General features: G+C 34.7%; 1 protein-coding gene across 7 annotated transcripts in view; it reads right to left on the bottom strand.

Moving 5' to 3' along the window:
- Window positions 1-772: 772 nt before the first annotated feature.
- EYA4 (EYA transcriptional coactivator and phosphatase 4) overlaps window positions 773-24,934 on the bottom strand; it is a 108,435-nt gene continuing 84,273 nt past the window's right edge. For 4 of the 7 annotated variants that reach the window (XM_070733544.1, XM_070733545.1, XM_070733547.1 and 1 more), the window contains 7 exons: window positions 15,814-15,903; window positions 9,604-9,662; window positions 9,347-9,507; window positions 6,164-6,278; window positions 5,722-5,843; window positions 4,713-4,813; window positions 773-1,834 (listed from right to left, as the gene is read on the bottom strand). In XM_070733544.1, the coding sequence (XP_070589645.1) occupies window positions 1,754-1,834; window positions 4,713-4,813; window positions 5,722-5,843; window positions 6,164-6,278; window positions 9,347-9,507; window positions 9,604-9,662; window positions 15,814-15,903 (729 nt within the window). In that variant the 3' untranslated portion in view covers window positions 773-1,753. Of the gene's footprint in view, window positions 1,835-4,712; window positions 4,814-4,852; window positions 4,954-5,721; window positions 5,844-6,163; window positions 6,279-9,346; window positions 9,508-9,603; window positions 9,663-15,813; window positions 15,904-24,934 lie in introns of all 7 variants that reach the window. The other 3 variants (XM_070733548.1, XM_070733550.1, XM_070733551.1) reach the window with 2 other exon arrangements.

Raw genomic sequence — 24,934 nt, 5'->3', positions numbered from 1 at the left:
TCCACCGAGATTCATGCTGACCTACGGCTACAAAATCAATTTTGATGGATTTAAGTGCTGGTAGAAACTCATTAACTGATCCCATGAAAGGATCTTCTTTATTGGACCACATAATGGGCAATTTATAGATTACATTTTTCTTTACTTGACAATGTTAGGAAATATTATTGTTCATCTAGTGATCTTTTTGTTTGTCTACTGCAAGGATGTCAAATTCAAGGCCTGCAGACTGGATTCGGCCCACAATGTAGTCAGATCTGGTTCGCGGGGCTGTCCTGGTCCACCCAATGCGTAGACGAAATAGAGGCCAGCATAGCTTCAGCCCAGTCTACCCAATGCGAAGAGGAAACATGTCAGCAGTTTGGGGAGTAGCATCCACCATGCTCATCCAGTCGGCCAATGCCCACCCAGTCTGCCCCACCTGGCCCCCCAGTCCACCCCGCCTGGCCCCTGCATCACAGCCCTGATGCAACCCTCAATGAAATTGAGTTTGACATCCCTGGTCTTTTGTTGTTGTTGTTGCACAAATAGATAACAATTTCTTTCTTTCTTTCTTTCTTTCTTTCTTTCTTTCTTTCTTTCTTTCTTTCTTTCTTTCTCTCTCTTTCTGATTTAGCTGTTTTCTTTTACTTAAACTTCCATTGGACCACATTCAGCCATGTTTGTATGTACCTCTGAATGTTAAATATATTACATTGTAATTTAATACCAGGTCAAGGGGTAAAAGTAGCCTGCTAGGTTTTTTTTACACATATATCATAAATTAAAGTCATTGCAGCACAAGTTACCATATGTATATTTTTTTAAAAACTCAAAAATTAAGGAAAAATTATCAAATATCGTTAACTATTTTCTCAGAATACCAAATATTCCAACCTTTTGACATTTTTTTTTTGCATACAATCAGTGGAATTATTAAGAATCTAAATAAAAATGCTAACTTTCAGTTATATATTTTTTCTCTTACTGCAACAAACACTTAAACTGCTTTTATGCAGTACTGATTAATTGAATTTGAAATTTGGTCATGTCAAAAATTATCACAAAGATTTATCTTTTTATCTACATAATTTTAAATCAATGTTACACTGTAACACACAAACAAGATCTTGTCATTTAAGGCACAACACATCATTATGCACATTCTGTCTGCCAAGTTTATAAAAGAGACAATTATTATATACCCCCTTCCCACACACCTCCAAAAACAAAACAAAACAATATAATAAATCGCATCCACTTCCAAAGTCAGTTGCTAATGTCACAGTCAATTATTTTCATTCATAATTTACACCTATTACGGATTGAGACAGGACTGCCATTGTATAGTCCAAGTGCATCCCAATTCTCTGGGTTAAGGTAGGTAGCCTAAAATTTGTTTCAAACCTCCGTGCTGAGAATATATCCCATTGCGAGGAATGTTGTTGAATACCATCCTTGTCATTCACAAAATGCATTCATTCTTCTCCTTTTCCTTGTATATTGCAAACCTTGTTCACTCTGGCTAGGGCTCATTTGGTGTGTACCAGCAACCATTTTTCCAGTTCTTTAATCATCAAAATGCTGAATACATAAGACCATATAGAGAATTCTCATCTCTCCATTCAGTGATCTGAATTCTTTGCAATGGAATCCATATATTGCTCTTTCTTTTTAAGACGATAATATGTATAAAGCCAGAGGCACCATATCCAAAGTTTTAAAAAAATAAAATAAATCAGTGTACTTTGAAATATGTATAAAAACGGAAGAGTTACAAATACTCTAATTCCAGCGCTTGGTGTAGAGCCAGGAGGTCGGAGTGGCTAGATATTCTCCAGAAAGGCATGTTATGCTGTATTAGTTATGGGGGGAGAGAGAGAAGGCAAGAAGAATGAACAATATATCTATCACACACATCACATATTTTCTTTTTATATTATAATTATCCTTATTTTTCTTAGTACGACACAGACAAGAAAACAAAACCAAAGCAAATGTCCAAATAGATCTGAAAAAATATACAAAAAGCTACGTAAGCACCTTAATAAATTCAACCTTTTTTTGGTTCAATTGTATCTGTTTCTGAGATTATCTAGATCAGTCCTTGCAGTTTTCTTAGCATGACAAAATTTTTCAGAAGTGGTTTGCCATTGCCTCCTTCCTAGGGCTGAGAGAAAATGACTGGCCCAAAGTCATTCAGGAGGGCTCTGTGCTTAAAATGGGGGATTAGAACTCAGTCTGCAAGTTTCTAGCTTGATACTTTAACTACTACACCAAATTGTTACTCCAACTTTATTTATCAAGCATATCAGCCCTCCATCCTTCCGAGGTGGGTAAAATGAGGACACGGATTGTGGGGGCAATATGCTGGCTTTGTTAAAAAGTGCTATTGCTAACATGTTGTAAGCCAAGTCTAAGGAGAAGGGGGGCATAAAAATCGAATAAATAAATAAATAAATAAAGATGTTAGGAATAATATTGTTTATTTTTCAAAGAAGTAATTATTAGCAAACAAGCCATTAGACTCTAGCCCCCTGGCTGACAAAATGTAATGTATGTTTGTTTTATTATTAAAATTTTATTATTTTCAAAAACAAAACAAGACATACATTAAACCCCCCCCCACAAAACATAGAACAAAGAAGGAGGAGCTCTAATCGCTCCGCTCTTGATTGAAATCTTTAGTAAAAAACTTTTGTTGATTAGATCTTATCAAAGGAAAAGTAACATATAATTCATATCTCTGTTATATACAATTTCAAAATAAAATACTTTGTAATCTTTAAATTCATTGAGTATTTCTTATATTCAGCCAAGTGTAGACGCTATCCCAAATTTTGTAATACTGTATTCTGACTCTTCTTGATTTTTAATGCTATTGGGTTTTTAGATTAGTTTAAATTAATTGGATTAAGATGTTTACATTGGTTTTTTTTAATAGGTTGCAAGTCGTCCTGAGTCCTTGGAGAGGGGTTGCATATAAATTCAATTAATAAAATAAATAAATAAATAAATAATCATCACCATCAACAACCTATATTTTGTATAATATAAGGGAAATCCAAGATGAATAAAATATTAATGATTTTTACTGGATCATTGTGCTTAGTTTTAATTTACAACTATCATGTCTTATGATTTCTTCAGAAAGTACAAGGCTAGAGAATAAGCAGGCAAATGAACGTACCATATATTTAATTTTAGTGTTTGCTTTCAGTTTAACCTTTACAATACAGCATATTTCTCTCTGAGCAGTGATTGCCCAAAATATACCCCCAAATTGAACCTATACTTCTGTCTATATGGGAGATACACCCCCACACCTTATTGATTGTATATGGAATTAAATTGCTGTTATGTATGAAACTTTCTTTGAAAGCAACATAGTCACTTAGACTATATTATTTAATATTCAAAACTTCTATTATGATTACCATTATCAGTCTGATTCCATTTAATTTAGAAAAGCAATCTCTTATGAGGAATATACCCTTTCTGCAAATAAAAGCATCGCAAAAGTTTGTGAGCAGGTCTATTAATAAAGTTTAATAACTTTATTTTTACTCACTGCAGATCTATTTGAAGAATTTGCCTTCTTTTTTTAAAAAAAAATCTACAAATATTCATGCACACATGGTAGGTAAAGCTAGAAGGAAGCATGCCAACTATAAAATAATCAACCACCCAATTTCCTCAATAGGCTACCAGACATTCTCAACACTGTATTGCATCTTATAAGGCAACCATTTGGAACCAGCACTGCAACTAAAGTTGCTAAAAGAAAACCAGGAAACCATGTCTATTTTATTTATATATAAAATCTCCTTTATGTTCTCCAACTCTAAGATTGCTCTAGATCATGTATATATAACCCTCAGCCCCGGACAGCTAATAATGGGGCTCAACAAAAGCATAAATCTTTAACCTTATTATGATATTGATGTATATTAACTACGGTATATTATATATTTTATATCTGGTCCAAGACACGTCCTCTTCATTCAGTGTGGCTCAGGCAAGCCAAAAGGTTGGACACCCATGGTCTAGATGCAGTATATCTGAATGTATGTTTTCCCCACTTTGCTTATATTCTGAATCATGAAATCTGTTGAAGTACAGTAGATTTCCTGCTAGATTTCTTTAAGGACAATGTTTACTGGGCACTTATATGATCATAAATTACTTTAATAATCAAGTATCTGCAATATTCTATATAACTATTTTACACTAAACACAAAGTGTTCAAAGATTTAATGTTCAATTTAATAGAAATCACAGCTCTCTAAATATAAATGGGGATTAGATACAGCTGTTCCTGTCTTGAGAATGAAATCAATTCAAATTTTAATCAATTTCTTAAAATATATTTATACTTTACACCATGAAATAAGTAGCCCTTGGCATAGTATTCCCCTTTCAGATCAGTGCTTTTTCAATTATATGACACAAAATACATTTTTCTGGGCCTTGCAAATCCATGCAATTTGTTTAATTTGCTTAGTTAGTTTTTTTTTTAAAGATCTGTAATCAGCATATATTTTATTTAATTTCCATATCTTGCCCATCCTCATTAAGCCTGTGCTTGAATCCAAATGGTTTGATTATGTCTTATATCTTATGATCTTGGCATTTGAAATAAGTTGACAATGTGCCATACTAACAGAAATGCAAACAAAATAAGCTTGCATAAATATCTAGAGAACACACCAACATTTCATGAAACAAGTTACCTTTTTTGCTGCCTGTTCTTCTTCTACACCATCCCCAATTACAACATATACTACTTTTCTGCCAAACCTTTGCATTATTCGTTCAAAGCAACTTTCTTTTCCTGGAAGATAAATGAGATAAGTGTTCAGAGAGAAGTTACCTGGTTAGCTGCATGCTCTTCATCTCGGCCATCTCCAATCACAACATAAGTTATGTTAGTGCCAAACCTGGACACTATACGCTCAAAACAGCTTTCTTTTCCTGAAAAATAATGCACTGTTTATTTGAGCTCTCCAAAAAGAAATATCACAGTGATCTCTAAAAAGGCATTATACACACAAAACCCCCAGATACACTAGACAAGCCCTTCATAATATTGGTGCCTTTTAATTTTCTGCCACAATTCAGTGGAAACTCAGAAAAGCTAATATCCCCCCCCCCCCCCCATTTCTCTGGACATAAAAAGCCAGGTTTTCTATTCTCCCTTAATCTGGGAGAAAATCTTTTTATTTTCAAAGTTCCACATTTTGAAGTTCAATACATTTTCCAACCTGGGAGAAGGTCAACTGTTTCTGAATAAAGATGTTGTGAGTCAATGAAGCATGCAAAGCATTTTTTAAAAAGGTATACCACAATATGCAGGTGTATGAACAAAACATATTTCTTTAAATCATCAAAGCAGCTGTATATTTATACGTTTGCTTTGAAAACCATTCAAGCATACAGTCACTTTTTGTGCTTATTTTAATGAGAATACATGTTTGTAAAGTACCAAAATCTCTTTCAAATGCTTGAATAGCCTTACTAATGATAATAGTGGGGTTGATACACCCAAAAGTGTGTGTGTGTGCATGTATATGTGTGTGCCTGTGTATGTAACTAGGAATCTCACTCTAGTTATCTAACTAGCTTTTACATACAATTCTTACAAGTGAAGACATTTTTAACTGAACAAAAATGCCATTAGTAGATTATAAGACATTGGACACTATCAGCAAACTATATAAATTGAAGAATTGAGATACATACCTATTTTAGTTGCACTGTAAATATTTTCAATAGGAAAAACACCTCCTAGACTATACAGAAGCACTTTTGCTAGCGCCGGTACAAGTTGAGTTGTTGTTACCAAGACATTTACACAGTTACTCCTATAGAGAAAAACAGAGTATACATCTGCATAATGATAAAACAAATCAGCTACAGATCAGCCATTAATTACTACTTCATTATTACTGCAGTAATAATGAAGATGAATAATAATGATTGCATTTATACTTCTAGCATTTTACCATCCATTTATTTTCAATTAAAACAGAAACAAAAAATGCCAAGTCTAAAAATGCATGAAGCCTAATGGGTTTGCAGAACAAATTGAATGCTTACAAATATCTTGTTGTCTGCTCTTGCCTTTAATATTGTTTTGCTTCTGCAATATATATATTTTAAAAAATAATAATTTTGTGCTCACCTTGTGCTAATAATTGATAATGATTTAAGTGCATTGGTCAGCCAGGAGTCAGTGAGAGCTTCAATCTCTGCTCTTAACTGTAGCCATGCATCTCTTTTTGCAGGGCCAAGAAGTCCTGATTCATAAAGGAAAAAATTCTTTAAAATGCATTCTGTTTAACAGGAATTATAGTCCCATGTTAATTTAGACCAATAACGTATTTTTCTACAAAAATATTTCTGTCCACTTGCTTGTGAATATAAAAGAGAGCAGAGCAGAATAGAATAGCTTCTCCGGATATATAAGCAGAGTAACGCAGGAGGACTAGATACAGATATCAGAATATAATGTGGCAATTTAATGAACCAGATAAATGAATGAAGATACGTTTGTATAAAACAGTAGTTTACTCTCCAGTGAAAAATATCTTCAGACTTCTATTTACAGAAACTTTACATCAGCAATATTCAGCTTACTTTCAAGTAGATATTCAACCAATCCAGGCTACAAGTAGATACAAAACCTATCCAGCTTTCTTTGTATCACTATCTCAGTTCTACTCAATATCTAACTCATGCTCAAACTGCTCTAGCAAGCCACCATTCACTGTAAACAACCACCAATGACTACCAAGACCAACAAAGGAATGGTGAATTTGATCTGCATATAATAATGCTCTGGCCCAATCACATTGAAGTTCACACCCAAATGACTCAGCATGAGCATGCTTTACATTCTACATTACTTTATATGGTAATACATTTCAACTTTTACCTTATATGGTACTACAATGAAATATCACTCAGGATTGCAATTAAATATCACTCAGGATTGCAATTCCTAACATAGCTTTATTGGTGACGTGTGATTGGACATACAAGAAATTTGTCTTGCAGTAAAATTTGCATAATACTACATTTAATTTAATTTAATTTAATTTATTAGATTTGTATGCCGCCCCTCTCCATGGACTTGGAGTGGCTCACAACAAAGTTTCTTAATAATACACAATAAAAAATTTTTTGTTCCAAAAGCAGTCCAAAAGTTGTTGGTTCGTTCGCTTGTTCACTCACTCATTGGTCACCCAAGTACTTTGTGGCTTATAGTCATAAAATATATCTACATTGCAACAAAAATAACTTTAAGAACTGAAGAAGCTTTTTGGATGAGAAGATAGATGTCTTCAAGAAAAACAAAGAAAGGCCAGTTGTCACCATCAGTGATGGTGACTGAGATGAGAAAGAAAAGGAAAGCACTAGAAGTTGAGGAGTTAAGATGGGCTGGTAAGGTATGCTATGCTGGGGAAGCTGAGGAGATGGTAGGTCACCTTGCCCTATTTATCCAATAATATCATTTGAATCTGAAACACCCCAAAACATAAAGGGTTTTGGATTTGCTGAACATGGATTGTCCACTGGTTAAAGAGATTTTCTAAAACTATGTATATTCTAAAGGTTCTCTCTCCCTTTCTTCTCCTCTAACATCCCTTTTCTGCCTAAACATAAGTATTTTGTCTCTCTTCCCTATTTCCTGACACTACTGCACATTCTTCCTTTTATACATCCTTCTAATTGCTTACTCTCTGCTCACTTTTCTCCCATTCCCAGGCAACAGCAGAGATAAAAAGCACCTTACTTATTTTTAAATCAGAAAACGAGTTGTGTCTGTTGTCCAATACAATGCTTATGCATAGCTACAGCTTTGATTTAAAATATGTCAAATGTAATTGCCAAATGTAATTGCTTAAAATCCGAAATTCGGATTTTTGTCCTTCACAACCCCTTAGGTTGGGATCTGTGCATAGTCTTGAACCCTGGCTGGGTTGTAATATGCATAACATATAAGTACATCTAAAATATTATTTTACATTGGAGTGCATGAGAACAAGAATGTTTTTGAATGTTAATCTACATTAGTAATTCGGGTAGTCCTCATCTAGCAACCACAATTGGGTCTGGCAACTCAAATAAAATTGTTACCAAATGAAGCTGTGACTGTGTTTATGATCTTAGTTCAGCTTTCTTTTGCTTTACAGACCTGTGAGGGTCATACATACAAGGATTAGTCATAAAGCTACCTTTTCTTCCTTGACTTAACTGCAAATAGTCACTGTACAAAGCAGTCACTAAATATGATACATCTGCAATGACAATCCAGAATATACAAAGCTACAACATTAATGAGAAAACTATATCGGATCAATTAGTTTAGGAAGATTCTCTTCAAAGACTGTTTTAATTTGGGATAAAAAGCTAAAATGACAATTTGTCATCTAATTTAACAAATGCAAGGGAGCTGAAGAAACCTGCAATTTTAGCTCCAAACTTCAATCAGAATAGAAGTGGAAGGTATCTTGGGAAACTTCTAGTTCAACCTCCTGCTCAAGTAGGGAGACTCTATACAATGAGACAAGTGGCTGTGCAGTTTGCTTTAAAAACCTCCAATGAAAAAAATGCAGGCACTACTCCAAGAGGCCTCAACGACTCTCTAAAAGAATGCAAGTGACCATCTGTCTGCAAGGAATATACAGTAAATTCTTTCATTTCCCACCATCCAGTCAGAGCTGAAAAAGCTTCTTGGATGAGAAAAAAAGTCTTCGAAGAAAAACAAGAAAGTCCAGTTGCCTCTTGAAAAAGCACCCACAGCTTCTGAAGGTAAGCTGTTCCACTGGTAAATTATTATCTTTAGGAAGTTTCTTCTTAATTCCAGCTTGCTTCCCTTCTTGATTAATTTCCATCCAGTGTTTCTTGTCTTGCTTTCTGGTGCTTAGGAAAATAAGTTGATCCCTTCTTCTTTGGGGCAGCTCTTCAACTACTGGAATACTGCTATCATGCCACCTCTCTTCCTTCTTTTCTTTAGAGTAGCCATACCTAGTTCCTGCAACCATTCTTCATATGTTTTAGTGTTCAGGCCTTTAATCATCCTAGATGCTCTTCTCTGCACTTTTCCCCCCCCGAAGTCTCAACATCTTTTTTGTAACGTGGTGACCAAGTGTTGCAAGTAGTATTATACAACTTGTTAAGGAGAGGCTGTAATTGTTTCTCCTTTTTCTGCATCCACTTCACAAAATTTCCAAACCACCAATGATTATTTTGTACTATTATGTATTATGTATTATTATTATTTATATTTTACATTATAAATAATTATTTTCAGAAGGCTACAAAATTGATGTTAATATCATATTGAAAAAATTCCTCTTACCTCCTACATTGTTTTTATAAGTATTATATAATTCTTTGACTCTTCTGTAACGGAATGCCAGCTTCCTCATCCAGTCAACTCCTCCTCTTACACCTGTTGGCAGACAAAGGTTTGCACTACTTGCAGCTGCATGGAAGCCATCAGTTGCAAAACTGTAGGTACTGCAAACACCCAAAATATGCAAAAGTGAATACTATTTCTTCCTAAAAATACATACATTTAAATTTGCTTCAGTTTTTTTTCAAGGCACATCTTACCTTAAGTCTTGTCCATTGTCATCTGACGATACATCATCTATATGTACTTGATCACATTCCTAGTAAGAGAGTATGTTTTAAAATAGGGCAGCAATATCTTGTTTAATGTTTTACATTGGTGCCTTAATGTGAAAAATCTAAATGAAGATTGCCACCCCTATTGCCAGCAGATGGCAGAATAGGAGCATTTACAATTTCATAAGGTAAAGTTTTTTTCTCCAATATGATTAATTGGTATATTCCTAGATATACTGCAATACTTCAAAGATTGCTATAGTTATCAACAATTCTATATAGTAAGTAAACACATACACACACCAAAAAGAATTATTCCCCTTTGCTCAGATTACAATTTACAAGTCGTAATACAATACTTAAGTATATATTTGCTGGTCCTACACAAGAAGCCCCATCATAAAACACAAAATGAAAAATAAAGTTATTATCACTAGCATCATGTCAATAAACAGAATTTCTTATCAATGTATATTATATAAATAAAAAAGGTAAGGCATAAATTTAAAAAGTATCTATTTTTTCATGTTCCATTGTTGACTGCACTGGCAGGCAATTGTATTTATCTTTTTGAGAAATAAACAGACTTTTAAAAGAAAAAAAACTTTAATAAAATTATATCAAACAGCAACACATTCTTGACTTGTGCATTTTGTTGTTTCTGGTGGTTTTATCAGTGAAAATAATATCTGAAAATATTGAGTTTATTGGACCTGAACACCTAATTTTAGAAAAACCACTCTTCTTGGAAAATAGTGTCTATTTTCTTAGATGCTTCCTTATTAATTCTTAGGCGTTTGGTTACAGCGGTACCAATTTGCACTGGTTTGGGTGAACTGGTAGCAGCTCCACCCACCCGCCTGGATGTCATCACAGATGATCTGCATATAAGTAGAAGCACCACTCACAAGAGAAGCAAGCGCACATTCACAATTCTGAACCGGTAGTGAAGGTAAGTGAAACCCACTACTGCTTGGTAAGGACCTAAAGTATTCAGTTTCCACCAGTATTAGACTGTGAATTGTTAGACTGTAATGGTTAATTGCCCACATACAATAATGATTATGTTATATTCATAATATAATAATACTCTCGTCACTAAATTGGGATTTAAGCATTTGAGGTTATAATTCTTTCGATCCTGTTTGTAAGACTAGATTAAAAGCCTGTTTTGTGGCTAAATCTAGGATCTGATACTGTCATCTATGGTGAACTGACTTTTGGAAAGCAACCAATGTCTCGTTCAGTTGTTTTCACACAGGGGAAGGTGCAACATTAGCACTACTTCATTATAGGCTGGAGGCAATTTCCAGGCTACTAAAGAAAAAAGGACACTGCAGTATTTATTTTATTTATTTATTACTTAGATTTGTATGCCGCCCCTCTCCGAAGACTCGGGGCGGCTCACAACATGTAGAAACAAATCATAAGCAATCAGACAAATTTAAAATATTTAAATATTTAAAAACCCCATATGCTAACAGACACACACACAGACATACCATGCATAAATTAAACGTGCCCAGGGGGAGATGTTTCAATTCCCCCATGCCTGACGGCAAAGGTGGGTTTTAAGGAGTTTACGGAAGGCAGGAAGAGTAGGGGCAGTTCTAATCTCCGGGGGGAGTTGGTTCCAGAGGGCCGGTGCCGCCACAGAGAAGGCTCTTCCCCTGAGGCCCGCCAACCGACATTGTTTAGTTGACGGGACCCGGAGAAGGCCCACTCTGTGGGACCTAATCGGTCGCTGGGATTCGTGCGGCAGGAGGCGGTCTCGGATGCCTTGATACAGTATTATCCGGGCCTATGTCACTGATGCTAGGTGTCTTTCCTTGATATGTGAGTTATCCATCTCGAGTTGATTTTAAAAAACCATCATCACTGACGTATTATGGCTATTTAATGTCAATATCAGAACTATGTTTTTGGGCTCTATTGTTTTTAGTAATATTTTGTAATATTTTCTCCAATATTATCAATTGGTATATTCCTAGATAAATATATTCTCTTATTAACTGAGAGAATATGCACCAAAGACAAATTCCTTGTCTGTCCAATCACACTTGATCAATAAAGAATAAATAATTCTATTCTATTACTGAATTTGTACTTTTTACATTTATGGTTGCTTCCTGCTGTTTATGGAAGGTATTTTCATATCAGTTCTAAACAATTATGTCATAGCAAACATTATTGTTATTTACCTTGAACTCTTACAAAAGGGCATGATGCAAAATTTTCAATAAGATAACCAATACAAACATTTTAAAAAAAAACAGATGAAGATGTCTGTTAAATCTGAGCACTACAAAATAAAAGTTAAATATTTAGAATGAAGGAAGGAAAGGTTATATGGGGGGAAATCCCAGTGACGAATTATAATTTCTTTCACAATTTGAGTGTGGAATAAATGCTCCTTTTCCTATTCAAAACTCAAATTTTCTTTTAGAATTTATAAAATTACAAAGATTCTGAAACAGAAGATTTGGGTCATAGCCATGAAAACATAAGTGGACAAATTAGGAACAATCCTAACTGAAAATATTTTTCTCTTAGTTTCCTTAGTTTCTTGCTTCCTTTCTTTAATTCCTTTTCTGCTTTATCAGTCTATTTGTAAGGTACCTACAATTCTGTTTCATCTTGCATTATCATTTCATTTTCCATTTATCATAAAGCAGAAAGAATTTGGGATTTCAGACCACATATCTCGCCAATGGTCATGCTCTTGCTATTTTGTCAAATGTTCCATTTGAATTGAAAATATATAAAATATTTAGTTTAACGACACTCTTCTTCTATCCCAGTAGATTTGGATAAATTATAGATCATGGATTTCCAACAAATATATTGTTTATTATAGATACATTCCAGATTACACTTTCCAATCAAACTAGTTTTACTCTCTTGCCTTGGTTTTTTTTCCTTATTTTTTCTTTCTCTGGAATTTGTTTCCTCTGTACCAGTTTACTTTATTGCTTTCATTCTATCTAGTTAAACCCATTTTTAATTCTTTGAAACCCATAAGCAGGGCCGGGCTGCTGCCTGGGCCGGGGTGGTGGTGTAGTGGGGTAGTGAAAATGGAGCTCCACCCCAGAGCGCCCAATTTGTACTGAAAGATGTTGAAAGAAAATGCAGGGTGTCCTGCATAAGCCCCGCCCACAGTGTGGTAGTAAAAATTTTGGTAGCTCTTCACTGCCCATAAATTATTGGAAATAAATTATGCAAAAAGACATCTTGTCCTTCCATCAGCAGAGCAACTGATGGAATCCTTCCATCAGCTGAGAAACATGGAACCAAATGTGGTGTCAAGGTACTACAATAAATAATCAAGTTCAAAAATGAGTCACGTGCTACAAAACCGCCCCTCCATAGATCATGGAAGAGGTGAGTAAGCATTGTAATAGAATATTGGCAATTGCATAATTCTAGATTCTTAATTGGCAATCACACAATCCAGAGGGAACTATTAAAGCATTGCACAGGAGAATGCTTCAGTACCTTATTAAAGTTATATAACAACAACAACACTTAAACTTATATAGCACTTCACAGTGCTTTAGAGACTTCTCTAAGCAGTTTACAGAGTCAGTATACTGCCCCCAACAATCTGGGCCCTCCATTATAATGGAAATTTAAACTTTGAAAAGAAAGCTCTTGCAAAGTGAGCATTTTCCCCTGGTTTCTCTTTCTGACATCCTTGCAATGTTTACTACTCTTAGTGCTAGACTGGTCTTTTGCTCATTCATGTTTGTTTTTTGCTAATCTGCCTGATATTTCTTCATGTGAATCTCATTTGTTTTTCTGATGTTAGCTCATTTTAAAGTCTTCCATCAAATCTACACTATTATAGAGCAGTTCTGAATATCCATTTTTCCCTTGTCTCAAATTGATATTGTGGTGTAATATAGTTATGCAAGCAGTGATGAAAGGGATGGAAATGATTGAAGGGTGATGCCACCAAGACATTTTAAACTTTCCTTTGCCTTTGTACTTCCTAGGAACAAAAAAAATCTTGCTGTTAATTTCCATCTGGCAAAAAGGCAAAGATTTTTGAAACAAACAAACAAACAAAAAAGTATTCTTTCCCTTTTAATTTTTCATGTCTCTTCCTAGTACTTGGAAAGCAGTTTAGGAGGAAACAGTAAGCAGGCAGACTAACAGACACATGGCTATTAATATATAAGATTTTACAGGAGTATTTAGATCTAGCAATATATCTAATAAATCAAATACTTGATGTGAATCCCAGTTGAAGGTATTCATAAATGTATTATTAAGCTGTCTTTTATTAATGATTCATGGGTCTTTTGTTTTCATATAATTTTTTCATTTTGAAAAAGATTATATACAGTATTTGCCATAGTCTTTAAAATTAGTGAGGATATCCATTTTGTCTGCTGTTCTCTCTCTCTTTTTTATTTTTAAAAAAATCCATTTGTAATCTGGAAATATGGTATAAATGTGGCTTATCTGATTTATGTGGTGCACGTTTTATTATTATTATTTTCTATTAGATAGTTTGAGGCTCCATACTGTTTGCAGAATTATTATTGAAAAATTATTTAGTTATTTATGATAACCCCCAACCTGTCAAAATTTTGGGTTACTATACATAAATCAATTCATGTATAATGAAAGATTTCAAGGACATCAAGCTAAATTAATTCTCTCCCATTCCCAGTGGCAATTTAAAATCTGCTTGCATAATATCAGAATATTGCTATGTGGTTATAATAGAAATGAGGTAGAAATTGTGTTGTAAGGAAGCTCTCTGTTAATGTTAATTTAAGGTAAAATACCTTTTAAAACAGCTACAGAACTGGCTATACTCAAGTCACAGTGGGCCACTGGCTGTGCAAGTTCAAAACTAAGAAAGATAAAATATATTTTCCATTACTGAGCGTTTACAAATTCATGTGCAATAACTGATTTTGACTGCTATAACATTAAATTAAAATATGTCTCAGTACAACTAGTTTCTTACCAAAGAATTCTTCAGAACTTGACATTTTTACTAAGGATTATAAAACCTACAGTTGACCCACAAAAAAAATCATTTTGGAAATATCAGTAACTTCTTTATCCAATAAAAACAATGACTCACTGCTAGTAAAAACAAAATCTCTATTATGTAGATCTTAGCAGTACAGAATTCACGGTGAAGAACAAATTCTATTCATCTTTATCTGACAGATAATAACAAATTTTGTATAGATTAACTGCCAAATATAAGGGGAAAAGATTTCCTTGACAGTAAAGATACAATGTAGACCAACTACTTGTATAATTTAAAGAGAAAAGGAAAATAAAATTGGATTTATCAATCCAACATGTAAATATAACTTTAGCTAATCTAATCATTGAAATGATTTCTTAAAATTTTATTATAAAACTACGTCAATGAAAAATTCTGTAACATTAAGAAATGATAGCACTGATTTTTTACTTTGCCTAAAAGTGGAACCAAGTCTAGAAACTGTTCCTCTCTGTACTGAGCTCTTTCCAAGTTTGACACTTATTGCAAGTCAAAATGTTTTCCTGTATTAATTAAAATTTATAGGAATATAGGAACAAAAAGGAAGCTAGTGTACAGAATATTCCCTGATCAAAAGATGAATAGTCCGAATGTCAGGATTCTGATGTTTTTTATGAGCAAGTGAAAATACATGTTTAAGGTAATAAAGAAAAATGCCTGCCTTTTCACCTTTTCTTGTTTTGTTTCTGAGCCATCAGTAGTTATTTTTATTAGGTTTAGGAATTGAAACTGTAGGTTGAGATAGGACAGGCTGCAAAAACCATGAATAGATGTTGTTCCTATTGTTTGCTATAGGAGTTTCAAAAGTTCTTCATTCTTTTTTAACACCATCCCGTGGCAAATGTATTTGTAAGCTGGGTGATAGTAGAACTGAACATGCACATTTATTTTAATGGCTTAGCATGGAAATGTGAGAGCAAGAGGCTTCTTTTTAATTCTTATTGCATCCTATAATGGAAAGTTAAATCTAATGGAATGTTCCAAATAGATCTGATTTTTTAAAAAGTTAATGGCAATCTAATCTTGTTAACTATTTCCATATTTTGCCAATCTAACAATATAAAAAATATCTGGTTCACTTTCTATTTCTGGCTACAAACAACTGGAAGAAATAGAGATTATCGGATACAAGTGTTCTAATATACATTATATTTTTTACATACCTCTAAATCATTGAAAAATAAATGAGTATCAGCAAGATTAAAAATCATTTCTTCCATGCGAAGTCCAAGAGTCACTGCTACAGGTGGATCCTGGTTGGTGGGGGAGGAAACAGAAAAGGTACATATTCTCAGTACCATTATAATGGTCAATGCAAACTTTTTATACAATATACATATATAATAGAAAAATAAAAAACTACAAATAATCGCACAATAAATTAATTAAAAAAATTAAAAGTACACATAATTACACAAAAAATAGTAAGAATTCTACATAAGAATGAAATAGGGTTTTTTTCTTTGTGGCATTACACTTGTAGTAGAAATTCTTACTATCAAAATCTTGAAAGATAAGTAGCTGGAAAGAAAATTTAAAGGTAGTGAAAACAGGCATTAAAAATGAGTATAGAACAATTATATAATAGTTACAAACTAATTGTTGCAACTAAAAATATTGCTGTCACTATCAAATATTGCTATGAAACAAAATGCTTTTAATTTAAATTAAAAGGCTTATCCAAGAATTATATCCTCAGTGCAGAAAAGAAACTTCCAGTTTGTAATCCCATCCCTCTGTAACCAGCAAGGGAAAAAAGAGTGAGTATGTATGTATGTATTTATTTATTTATTTATTAGATTTGTATGCCGCCCCTCTCCAGAGACTCGGGGCAGACTTGGTATAATGGGAAATTATTAATGAAACAAAGAGAAAAACATAGGTGAATTTGAGCTTAGAGTGTGGAGGCCATAAAACTTTGTTGTAAGATGTGTACAAATAAACTGATGAAAGGTAAAATGCCTTAAAGGAAAGCTGTAGAGGCTTCCTTTTGTGTTCACCCTTGGATCATCAGACACCTTGAAGAACTGGATTTCAAGTAGTGCCTAGAGTATGAAAAAAAGGGACTAATATTTGCTAAACTGGATGCTTATGTTGATGTAAATATGAAGTGGAGTCCAATTTTGTTAAATTAATTTCACTTATTGAAATCTGAGGACAAGGCAAAGATAAACAGCGGGATGTGACTATTTTATTTGAATGCTTTTTAAACTCTGAACTTCACACCTGATTCCCTTTAATAAGAAGGTTACCATATGGGCACCTTGTATGCTAAATACCGCTATATTGCCATATATTTATTTATTAGATTTGTATGTTTGAGAGAGGCTATATATTTCTGAGAGAGGTACTTCACGAAAGTCACATTACTTTTGGGAGTTCTTAACAATTATTTTCTACTAGATCTAGGCTGCAAAAATCAATATGACCACTAGATGATAGAAAAAAAGTTTTAATTCTTTGCTATAATCTATCATCTACATTTTTGTGTCTTATCTAGTAGTCCTATACCAGTGTGAGAAAAGGAGGTTTTATTCTTGTAAGAACCTAACACAACACCATAAGTGCAGCCATCTTGTTCATATGACCATTTTATATTATATAATCAAGTTGAACTTTTGTAAACTGTTGTAAAACTGTAATCCTGCAAAAATGACTTTTTGCCAGTCAGCTATTCCTCATTTTCTGATAAACATGATATGTTTTTGTAGAGAAGAGTGTGGGAAGACACATGTTGAGAAGAGGGCAGATGGTCGAAGGTGATGTCAGATTCTAGTAAATTTCCAGACTGCCAGGACGCCAAGGGAGGAATTTGGATGATGAGATGGGAGGAGATTGGAAGAGTAGGGTGGAAACATGCTGTATGCATGCTGTATGTATATTCAGGAACCTCTGCGCAAAGATCTTAAGTTTTTCTTAGTAAACTGTTCGTTATTGTTATTTGGACTCCTGTGAAATTAGTTGGTGATTTTTTTTTATCACAACTGGCCATCTACCATAATACTCCTCTAGGAAGATATTTGAGAAAGTAATGCCAATGCAATTTTAAACTCTTGTAGAAGAAAGGGATCATTAGGCCCTATTGACATTTTGATTCATAGAATTTAATTAGCCATGATTGCCCCAATGGTTTACGTTAATGGAGAGAAATATGGGGGAATATAGCCTTGCTGTGATTATTCTTGACTTTTGTCCTTGTTTTAGTCACCTAAGAAAAGAAATTGGTTTTTAGACTAGTGTCTCCACATCCCAACAATCAAAACCGCTATTTATCTGCTTAATTTTTCTTTACAGCAAAAGAGCAGCAGGTCCCTTAGTTTATCCTCCCAGAGGTGAGAAACTATCAAAGAGAATCTATATTGTTTTACTATTTGTATGCCAATTTGACCACAAGTAGATTCAACTCAAAATGGCTCTCTCAATAATAAAATGTTTACTAATACATTGAAGGGAAACAATGAAAACATAATAATTTGATCAAATGTAATAAAATATTGTCATTTCAAAATTAATTTTAAAACATCAGTATTTTATATGAACATTTCATAAAATAAGTCTAAGAACAGTAAATGTACTTTATTGTATAAATATGTATAAATTGAACATAGTATATGAAGCCAGTTTGGTCTAATGGTTTAGGCACCAGGTTAGAAAGCAGGAGACCTTGATTTCAAGTCCTGCCTCAGCCATAAAAAGCCAACTGAGTGACTTTGGACCAGTCACTCGCTTTCAGCCCAACCAATCTCACAAGGTGGTTGTTGTGGGGAAGACAGGAGGAAGATATATTAGATATGTTCACTGTTTTGAGTTATTTGTAAAAACAATTAAGGCAGAATTATACAATGACTATAATATGATGATGTATTACGAGACTATAAAATAAAGCTTAACTGGTAAAGAATCAACTCCTTTCTAACAACTAATTTACACAAGGCCTTGACGCTATGGTTATCAAATAATTCACCCAATACTCAACTCAATCCGTTTATAGAACAAAAGGAACAGTTTTATTTATTTATTTTATTTATTTATTTTGTCCAATACACAATGAGGGTTTTAGTGGGTACACATAGTAAAATATATGATGAAGGTTATAGAGATACTCATAGTAAAATATATCTAAGAAAGAATAGAAAAGAAGATATAGTAATAGACCATATCAATGAAAGAATAGAAGAAGAGATATAGGAATAGAAGAAAGGTATAGGAGATATAGGAGAGGAATAGGACAGGGGACGGAAGGCACTCTAGTGCACTTGTACTCGCCCCTTACTGGCCTCTTAGGAATCTGGATAGGTCAACCATAGATAATCTAAGGGTAAAGTGTTGGGGGTTTGGGGATGACACTATGGAGTCCGGTAATGAGTTCCACACTTCAACAACTCGGTTACTGAAGTCATATTTTTTACAGTCAAGTTTGGAACGGTTAATATTAAATTTAAATCTGTTGTGTGCTCTTGTATTGTTGTGGTTGAAGCTGAAGTAGTCACCGACAGGCAGGACATTGCAGCATATGATCTTGTGGACAATACTTAGATCTTGTTTAAGGCATCTTAGTTCTAGGCTTTCTAGGGCCAGGATTGAAAGTCTAGTCTCGTAGGGTATTCTATTTCGAGTGGAGGAGTGAAGGGCTCTTCTGGTGAAGTATCTTTGGACATTTTCAAGGGTGTTGATGTCTGAGATACGATATGAGTTCCAAACGGATGAGCTGTATTCGAGGATGGGTCTGGCAAAAGTTTTGTAAGCTCTGGTAAGTAGTGTGAGACTGCCAGAACAGAAGCTACGTAGGATTAGGTTTACAACTCTTGAAGCTTTCTTGGCTATGTTGTTGCAGTGGGCTTTGGCACTTAAATCTTTTGTTGTTAGTATACCGAGGTCTTTAACCGAGTGGGGATTATCTGTGATAATTTGATTATTCAGTTCGAATTTGGAGTTCAGATTCTTTTTCACAGTGTGTAGGACAGAGCATTTGCTAGTTGTGATTTGGAGTTGCCATGTGTTATACTTCTTTGTGCATACTTCCTAAGAAAACTTTCTTCTGCCATAGCTGAACCCCTAAGCATTATCTTCCTAAAATCCTTCAGGACCAGCACTCTCCCCAAGCTGTGGTCAAAAGCAGTAGTCATTCCCATTTTCAAAAAAGGAGACCCATCACTAGTTGACAACTACAGACCAATATCACTATGCTGTGTCCCTTGTAAAATCATGGAATCAATTATAAATCGATCAATCACCCTTTACTTAGAATCTAATAACCTACTATCAAAAAAACAATTTGGATTCAGAAAGAAACTATCCTGCAACCTACAACTACTTCACTGCAAAAACATCTGGACTACCCATCTTGATCAAGGAAAATCCATCGATGCAATTTATATTGACTTCTGCAAAGCCTTTGACTCAGTGGTTCACGACAAACTTCACCCAAAACTCAAATCCTATGGCATCTCAGGACTCCTCCACAACTGGATTACAGCATTCCTGTCAAACAGGCAACAAGTTGTCAAAATCGGAAGCGCCATTTTCACCCCCGTCCCTGTCAAAAGCGGCGTTCCCCAAGGCAGTGTACTAGGTCCTACTCTTTTCATCCTATACATCAATGACCTCTGTGATAATATCGCAAGCAACTGTGTGCTTTTTGCCGACGATGTGAAACTATTCAACACCACTGACAACACACTCACTCTCCAAAAAGACCTTGACTTTGTTTCAGATTGGTCTAACACCTGGCAACTTCCAATATCAACCAACAAATGCTCTACCCTCCACATCGGCAAAAAGAATCCAAACTTCGCATATGAACTGAATAAACAAATTCTCGCAGCCAACCCACACTCAGTAAAAGACCTTGGAATACTAATATCAAACGACCTAAGTGCTAAAGCCCACTGCAACAATATCGCCAAAAAGGCTTCTAGAGTTGTTAATCTGATCCTACGTAGCTTCTGCTCTGGCAATCTCACACTACTGACTAGAGCCTACAAAACCTATGCCAGACCCATTCTCGAATACAGCTCATCTGTCTGGAACCCATACCACATCTCAGACATCAACACTCTCAAAAACGTCCAAAGATATTTCACCAGAAGAGCCCTTCACTCCTCCACTCGAAACAGAATACCCTATGAAAATAGACTACCTATCCTGGGTCTTGAAAGCTTAGAACTGCGGCGCCTAAAACACGATTTAAGTATTGCCCACAAGATCATATGCTGCAACGTCCTTCCAGTCAACGACTACTTCAGCTTCAGCCGCAACAACACAAGAGCACACAACAGATTCAAACTTAATATTAACCGCTCCAAAATTGACTGTAAAAAATATGACTTTAACAATCGAGTTGTCGAAGCGTGGAACTCATTACCGGACTCAATAGTGTCTACTCCCAACCCCCAACACTTCTCCCTTAGACTCTCCACACAATTGACCTCTCCAGGTTCCTAAGAGGCCAGTAAGGGGCGTATATAAGTGCACTGATGTGCCTATCGTCCCCTGTCCAATTGTCTTTCCTTATCTCATATGTCATATATATTCTCTCCTTATCTATATCTATATATCTATATCTATATCTATATATATTCTCTCCTTATCTCTTATATCATATATACTCTCTCCCTCCCATCTACTTCTCTTCTTTTTACTTTCTATCGTCATATATATTACTTAATGTCTATTCTCTTCCATATGTATTGTATATTGGACAAAGAATAAATAAATAAAAAATAAATAAATAAAAAGTTAGACCACTCAGAAACAGAGTTCAGGTCCTTTTGGAGAGTAGTTGTGTTATCGGTGGTGTTGAAGAGTTTTATATCATCAACAAAGAGGACACAGTTGCTTGTGATGTAATTGCAAAGGTCATTGATGTAGAGAATGAAGAGCGTTGGTTCCAGTACAGGGGAACACCGTTTTTAACTGGGATGGGGGTGGATATGGTGCTTCCTATTTTGACCACTTGTTGTCTGTCTGACAGGAATGCTGTAATCCAGCTGTGGAGGGATCCTGAGATGCCATAGGATTTGAGTATTAGGAGTAGTTTGTCGTGGACCACTGAATCAAAGGCTTTGTAGAAGTCGATATAAATTGCATCTATAGATTTCCCTTGATCTAGATGAGTTGTCCATATATTTTTGCAGTGGAGGAGCTGCAGGTTGCAAGATAGTTTTTTCTGAAACCAAATTATTTCATAGAGAGCAAATTATTAGTTTCTAGATGGAGAGTAACTGATTGGTTTATAATTGATTCCATGACTTTGCATGGGACGCAGCATAGTGAAATTGGTCTGTAGTTATCGATAACAGAGGGAATGGTCATCCCCATCTTTTTTGAAGATGGGTATGACCATTGCTTTCAACCATAGCTTAGGAAGTGTGCTGGTTCTGAAGGATTTTTCGAAAATTATGCTTAGTGGTTTAGCTATGGAAGAAGAGAGCTTTTTTAGGAAGTAAGCACAAAGACCATCTGCTCCCACTGATAGAGAGGAGGGCTTCAATGAGTTCGTAGTTCACTTTTTTGAAATTGAATTTTGGTGTTGTATTATTTTGGTGGATCATAGTGTGGTTTAGGTTGAGACTGAAGTTTATCATGCTGTGGTCGCTGTTGGAAAATGGTTCTGTTATTTGTAAGCCATATATTGCACTTTTGCTGTTGCAGAAGATGAGATCCAGACAGTTATCAAGTCTGGTATTGTTAGTTACTAGATGGTCGAGTCCCAGATAGGTGACGGTATTATATATAGTAGAATGGATGGGTTCCGTGCTGCATTCATTTAAGGACCAGTTAATGTGTGGTAGGTTGAGGTCTCCGAGGAAGATAATGGGGTATGGGCAGTTGGTCGCCCACGTTAGTAATGTGGATAATTGGTTAGCATGTTCGATGTCATAGTCCGGGGCTGTATAGCAGAGTAAGAAGTGAATTGTGGTATTTAGGGATAAATCACAGACAATAGTTTCGGGTACCAATGGAACCTGTGCAACTTTGAGGATTTTTAAGTTCAACAATTTTTTGTAGAATATAGCTACTCCGCCTCCTCTGCGGGATTCACGGTCTGAGCGGAAAACATGGTAGTTTTTTTATGTGATAATGGAGTCTGGGTAGGAAGCATTTAGCCATGTTTCGCATATAAAAATTATATCGAAGTTGGAGGTGTCAAGTAGAAGGAGGAATTCAGACATCTTGTTGACTAAACTTCTAGCATTTAATAGTTTACATTTGAGACTGGTCTTGTGTTTGGGATTGGTTAACTATTAACTAGAGTTGAAAGAAACTTTGTAGATCTTCTAGTCCAACTCTGCTCAAGCAGGAGATACTGTATCATTTTAGGCAAATTGCTGTGCAATTTCTTCTTAAATATCTGTAATGATAGAGCACCCACAAGTTCTGGAGGCCATTGCACCGATTGTTTTCACTGTCCCTTTTCACTGTTTTGAGTAGATAAACAATACAAGGGAAATGCTTATGGCACTTACAACAATCATTCATCACTTGTTGCTTGCTTGTATACCGAGTTTATTCATTGGAGACAAATTCCTTGTGTGTCCAATAACATTTGGGCAATAAAAATTCTATTCTATTCTGTTCTGTTCTTCAGTGGCATTGAATTTTAAGTAGGTGTGCAAAAACTGAGTAGTGAGCTCTTCACACCACATTTGCTGTGCTGCTGCTTCTTTTTAAATAAGAAAACGCTGCTTTTAGTTTGAAAAGAATGATCAATACTTCCAGATTGGATTACTGTAATGCACTCAGAGGGGAACTGCCCTTGGAAAGCTTTGGAAGCTAAAATTAGGAAAGAATGTGACAGCTAGGTTACTGATAGAATTTTATGCCTCAAAGTCCCAGATCAAGTTACACTGAAGAACATATTCAATTACATCATCTCCGTGGTTACTATATTCTTTGAGGGCAGAGGGAAAATCCTGCTATGTGTGTCAGACACTATGGAGTTCTACTCGTTGAAATATGGATGTGAACCTTTCCTACCTTATGCAATAACATTCCCCTCCATCCCACATCATTGAAAAAAAAGATATCTTTTTTATAGCCCCTTTCCAATCACTAACACCTTCTCATCTTTCCTTTTTAAGGAATTACTTTTATCTTGCAATATTATTGTAATACTATTATAAATTATTCAGGATTTCATAATGATGACCAGAATGGAAATATATTAAATACAAAATAAAAAAGCACAGCTGCAGCCAACTAGAACAATACAACTTTCTAGACTGTTACTAAAGGGAGGATATTCCCTAGGAACTATCTACAGAATGTAAATATTGCTTTGGAAATACAAATAGAGGGAATGTGAAACAAGGATTATTTTTTTTAAAAAATCTATGTACTAAGTGACCAGAATAAAAAGATTACGGTTAATATAGAAATAATACAAAAGAGCCAGGAATAGCATTGGGTTTAAAATGAAGCAACCGAAAGAATACATGTATCAGGGTAAATATTTGATTGATTATAACAAATTGAGCAGAGTGAGTTATTGCTTCTTCTGTAGATAAAGCAATAACATTTCAATAAAAAATAAGTCAAATTAGTCACGATCTAATCTGATATACAGGCAGCAGAATTCTAGTCCTATTTGCAATTAAAAACTAAAGGCAACAACACTTGATTCAAATTGATTTGAAATTCAAGGTTCAACTTGATGAAGTATTTAATCACTAGCTACAATAGGGAGACATTCTAAATATGTTCAACAACTTCATTTGAAGGCAAAGAGGGATGAAAACAATAGGGAGGAAAGACACTGCGAAGTATATAGTGGAGCAAGGATGTCAAACTGGTGGCCTGGGACTGTATCACGTGCAGGCCACACCTACCCCAGCTCCGTGAAGGGGAAAAACATCATGAAATAGTTTAAATATATTTCATAACATATATAACTTTTTTCTAGCCTTTTAGCCTTTTATAATCTATTCAGTTATTATGCATTATAAGATAATTAATTATTAGAATAATCAATTTAACAGATTTGTAAGATTAAATTAAGATGTGTAATAAATGAGCAGTTATTAAGGTATAGGTTATTGTAATGTTTTAGAATTGGATGGAGAAAATGTATATAAGAGGTTTATAAAAGATAGTATAAGTTTGTAGAGTCCTCTAGAGGAAGAGTCACAAGAGCCTCCACTGAATATAAAAAAAGAAAAATAAAAAAATCTCTATATGTTTGACAATAAGCATTGATGTTGTTTTTATATTTATTTATTTATCAAACAATTATAGGATGGTAATTTATATAATTTGTATACAGTAATTGTAAGTTGTGTTTGA

This window comes from Erythrolamprus reginae, chromosome 1, assembly GCF_031021105.1.
Source record: "Erythrolamprus reginae isolate rEryReg1 chromosome 1, rEryReg1.hap1, whole genome shotgun sequence".
Taxonomy (NCBI): domain Eukaryota; kingdom Metazoa; phylum Chordata; class Lepidosauria; order Squamata; family Dipsadidae; genus Erythrolamprus; species Erythrolamprus reginae.
Note: the sequence above shows the minus strand (reverse complement) of the source record. Positions and strands in the feature narration are given on the sequence as shown.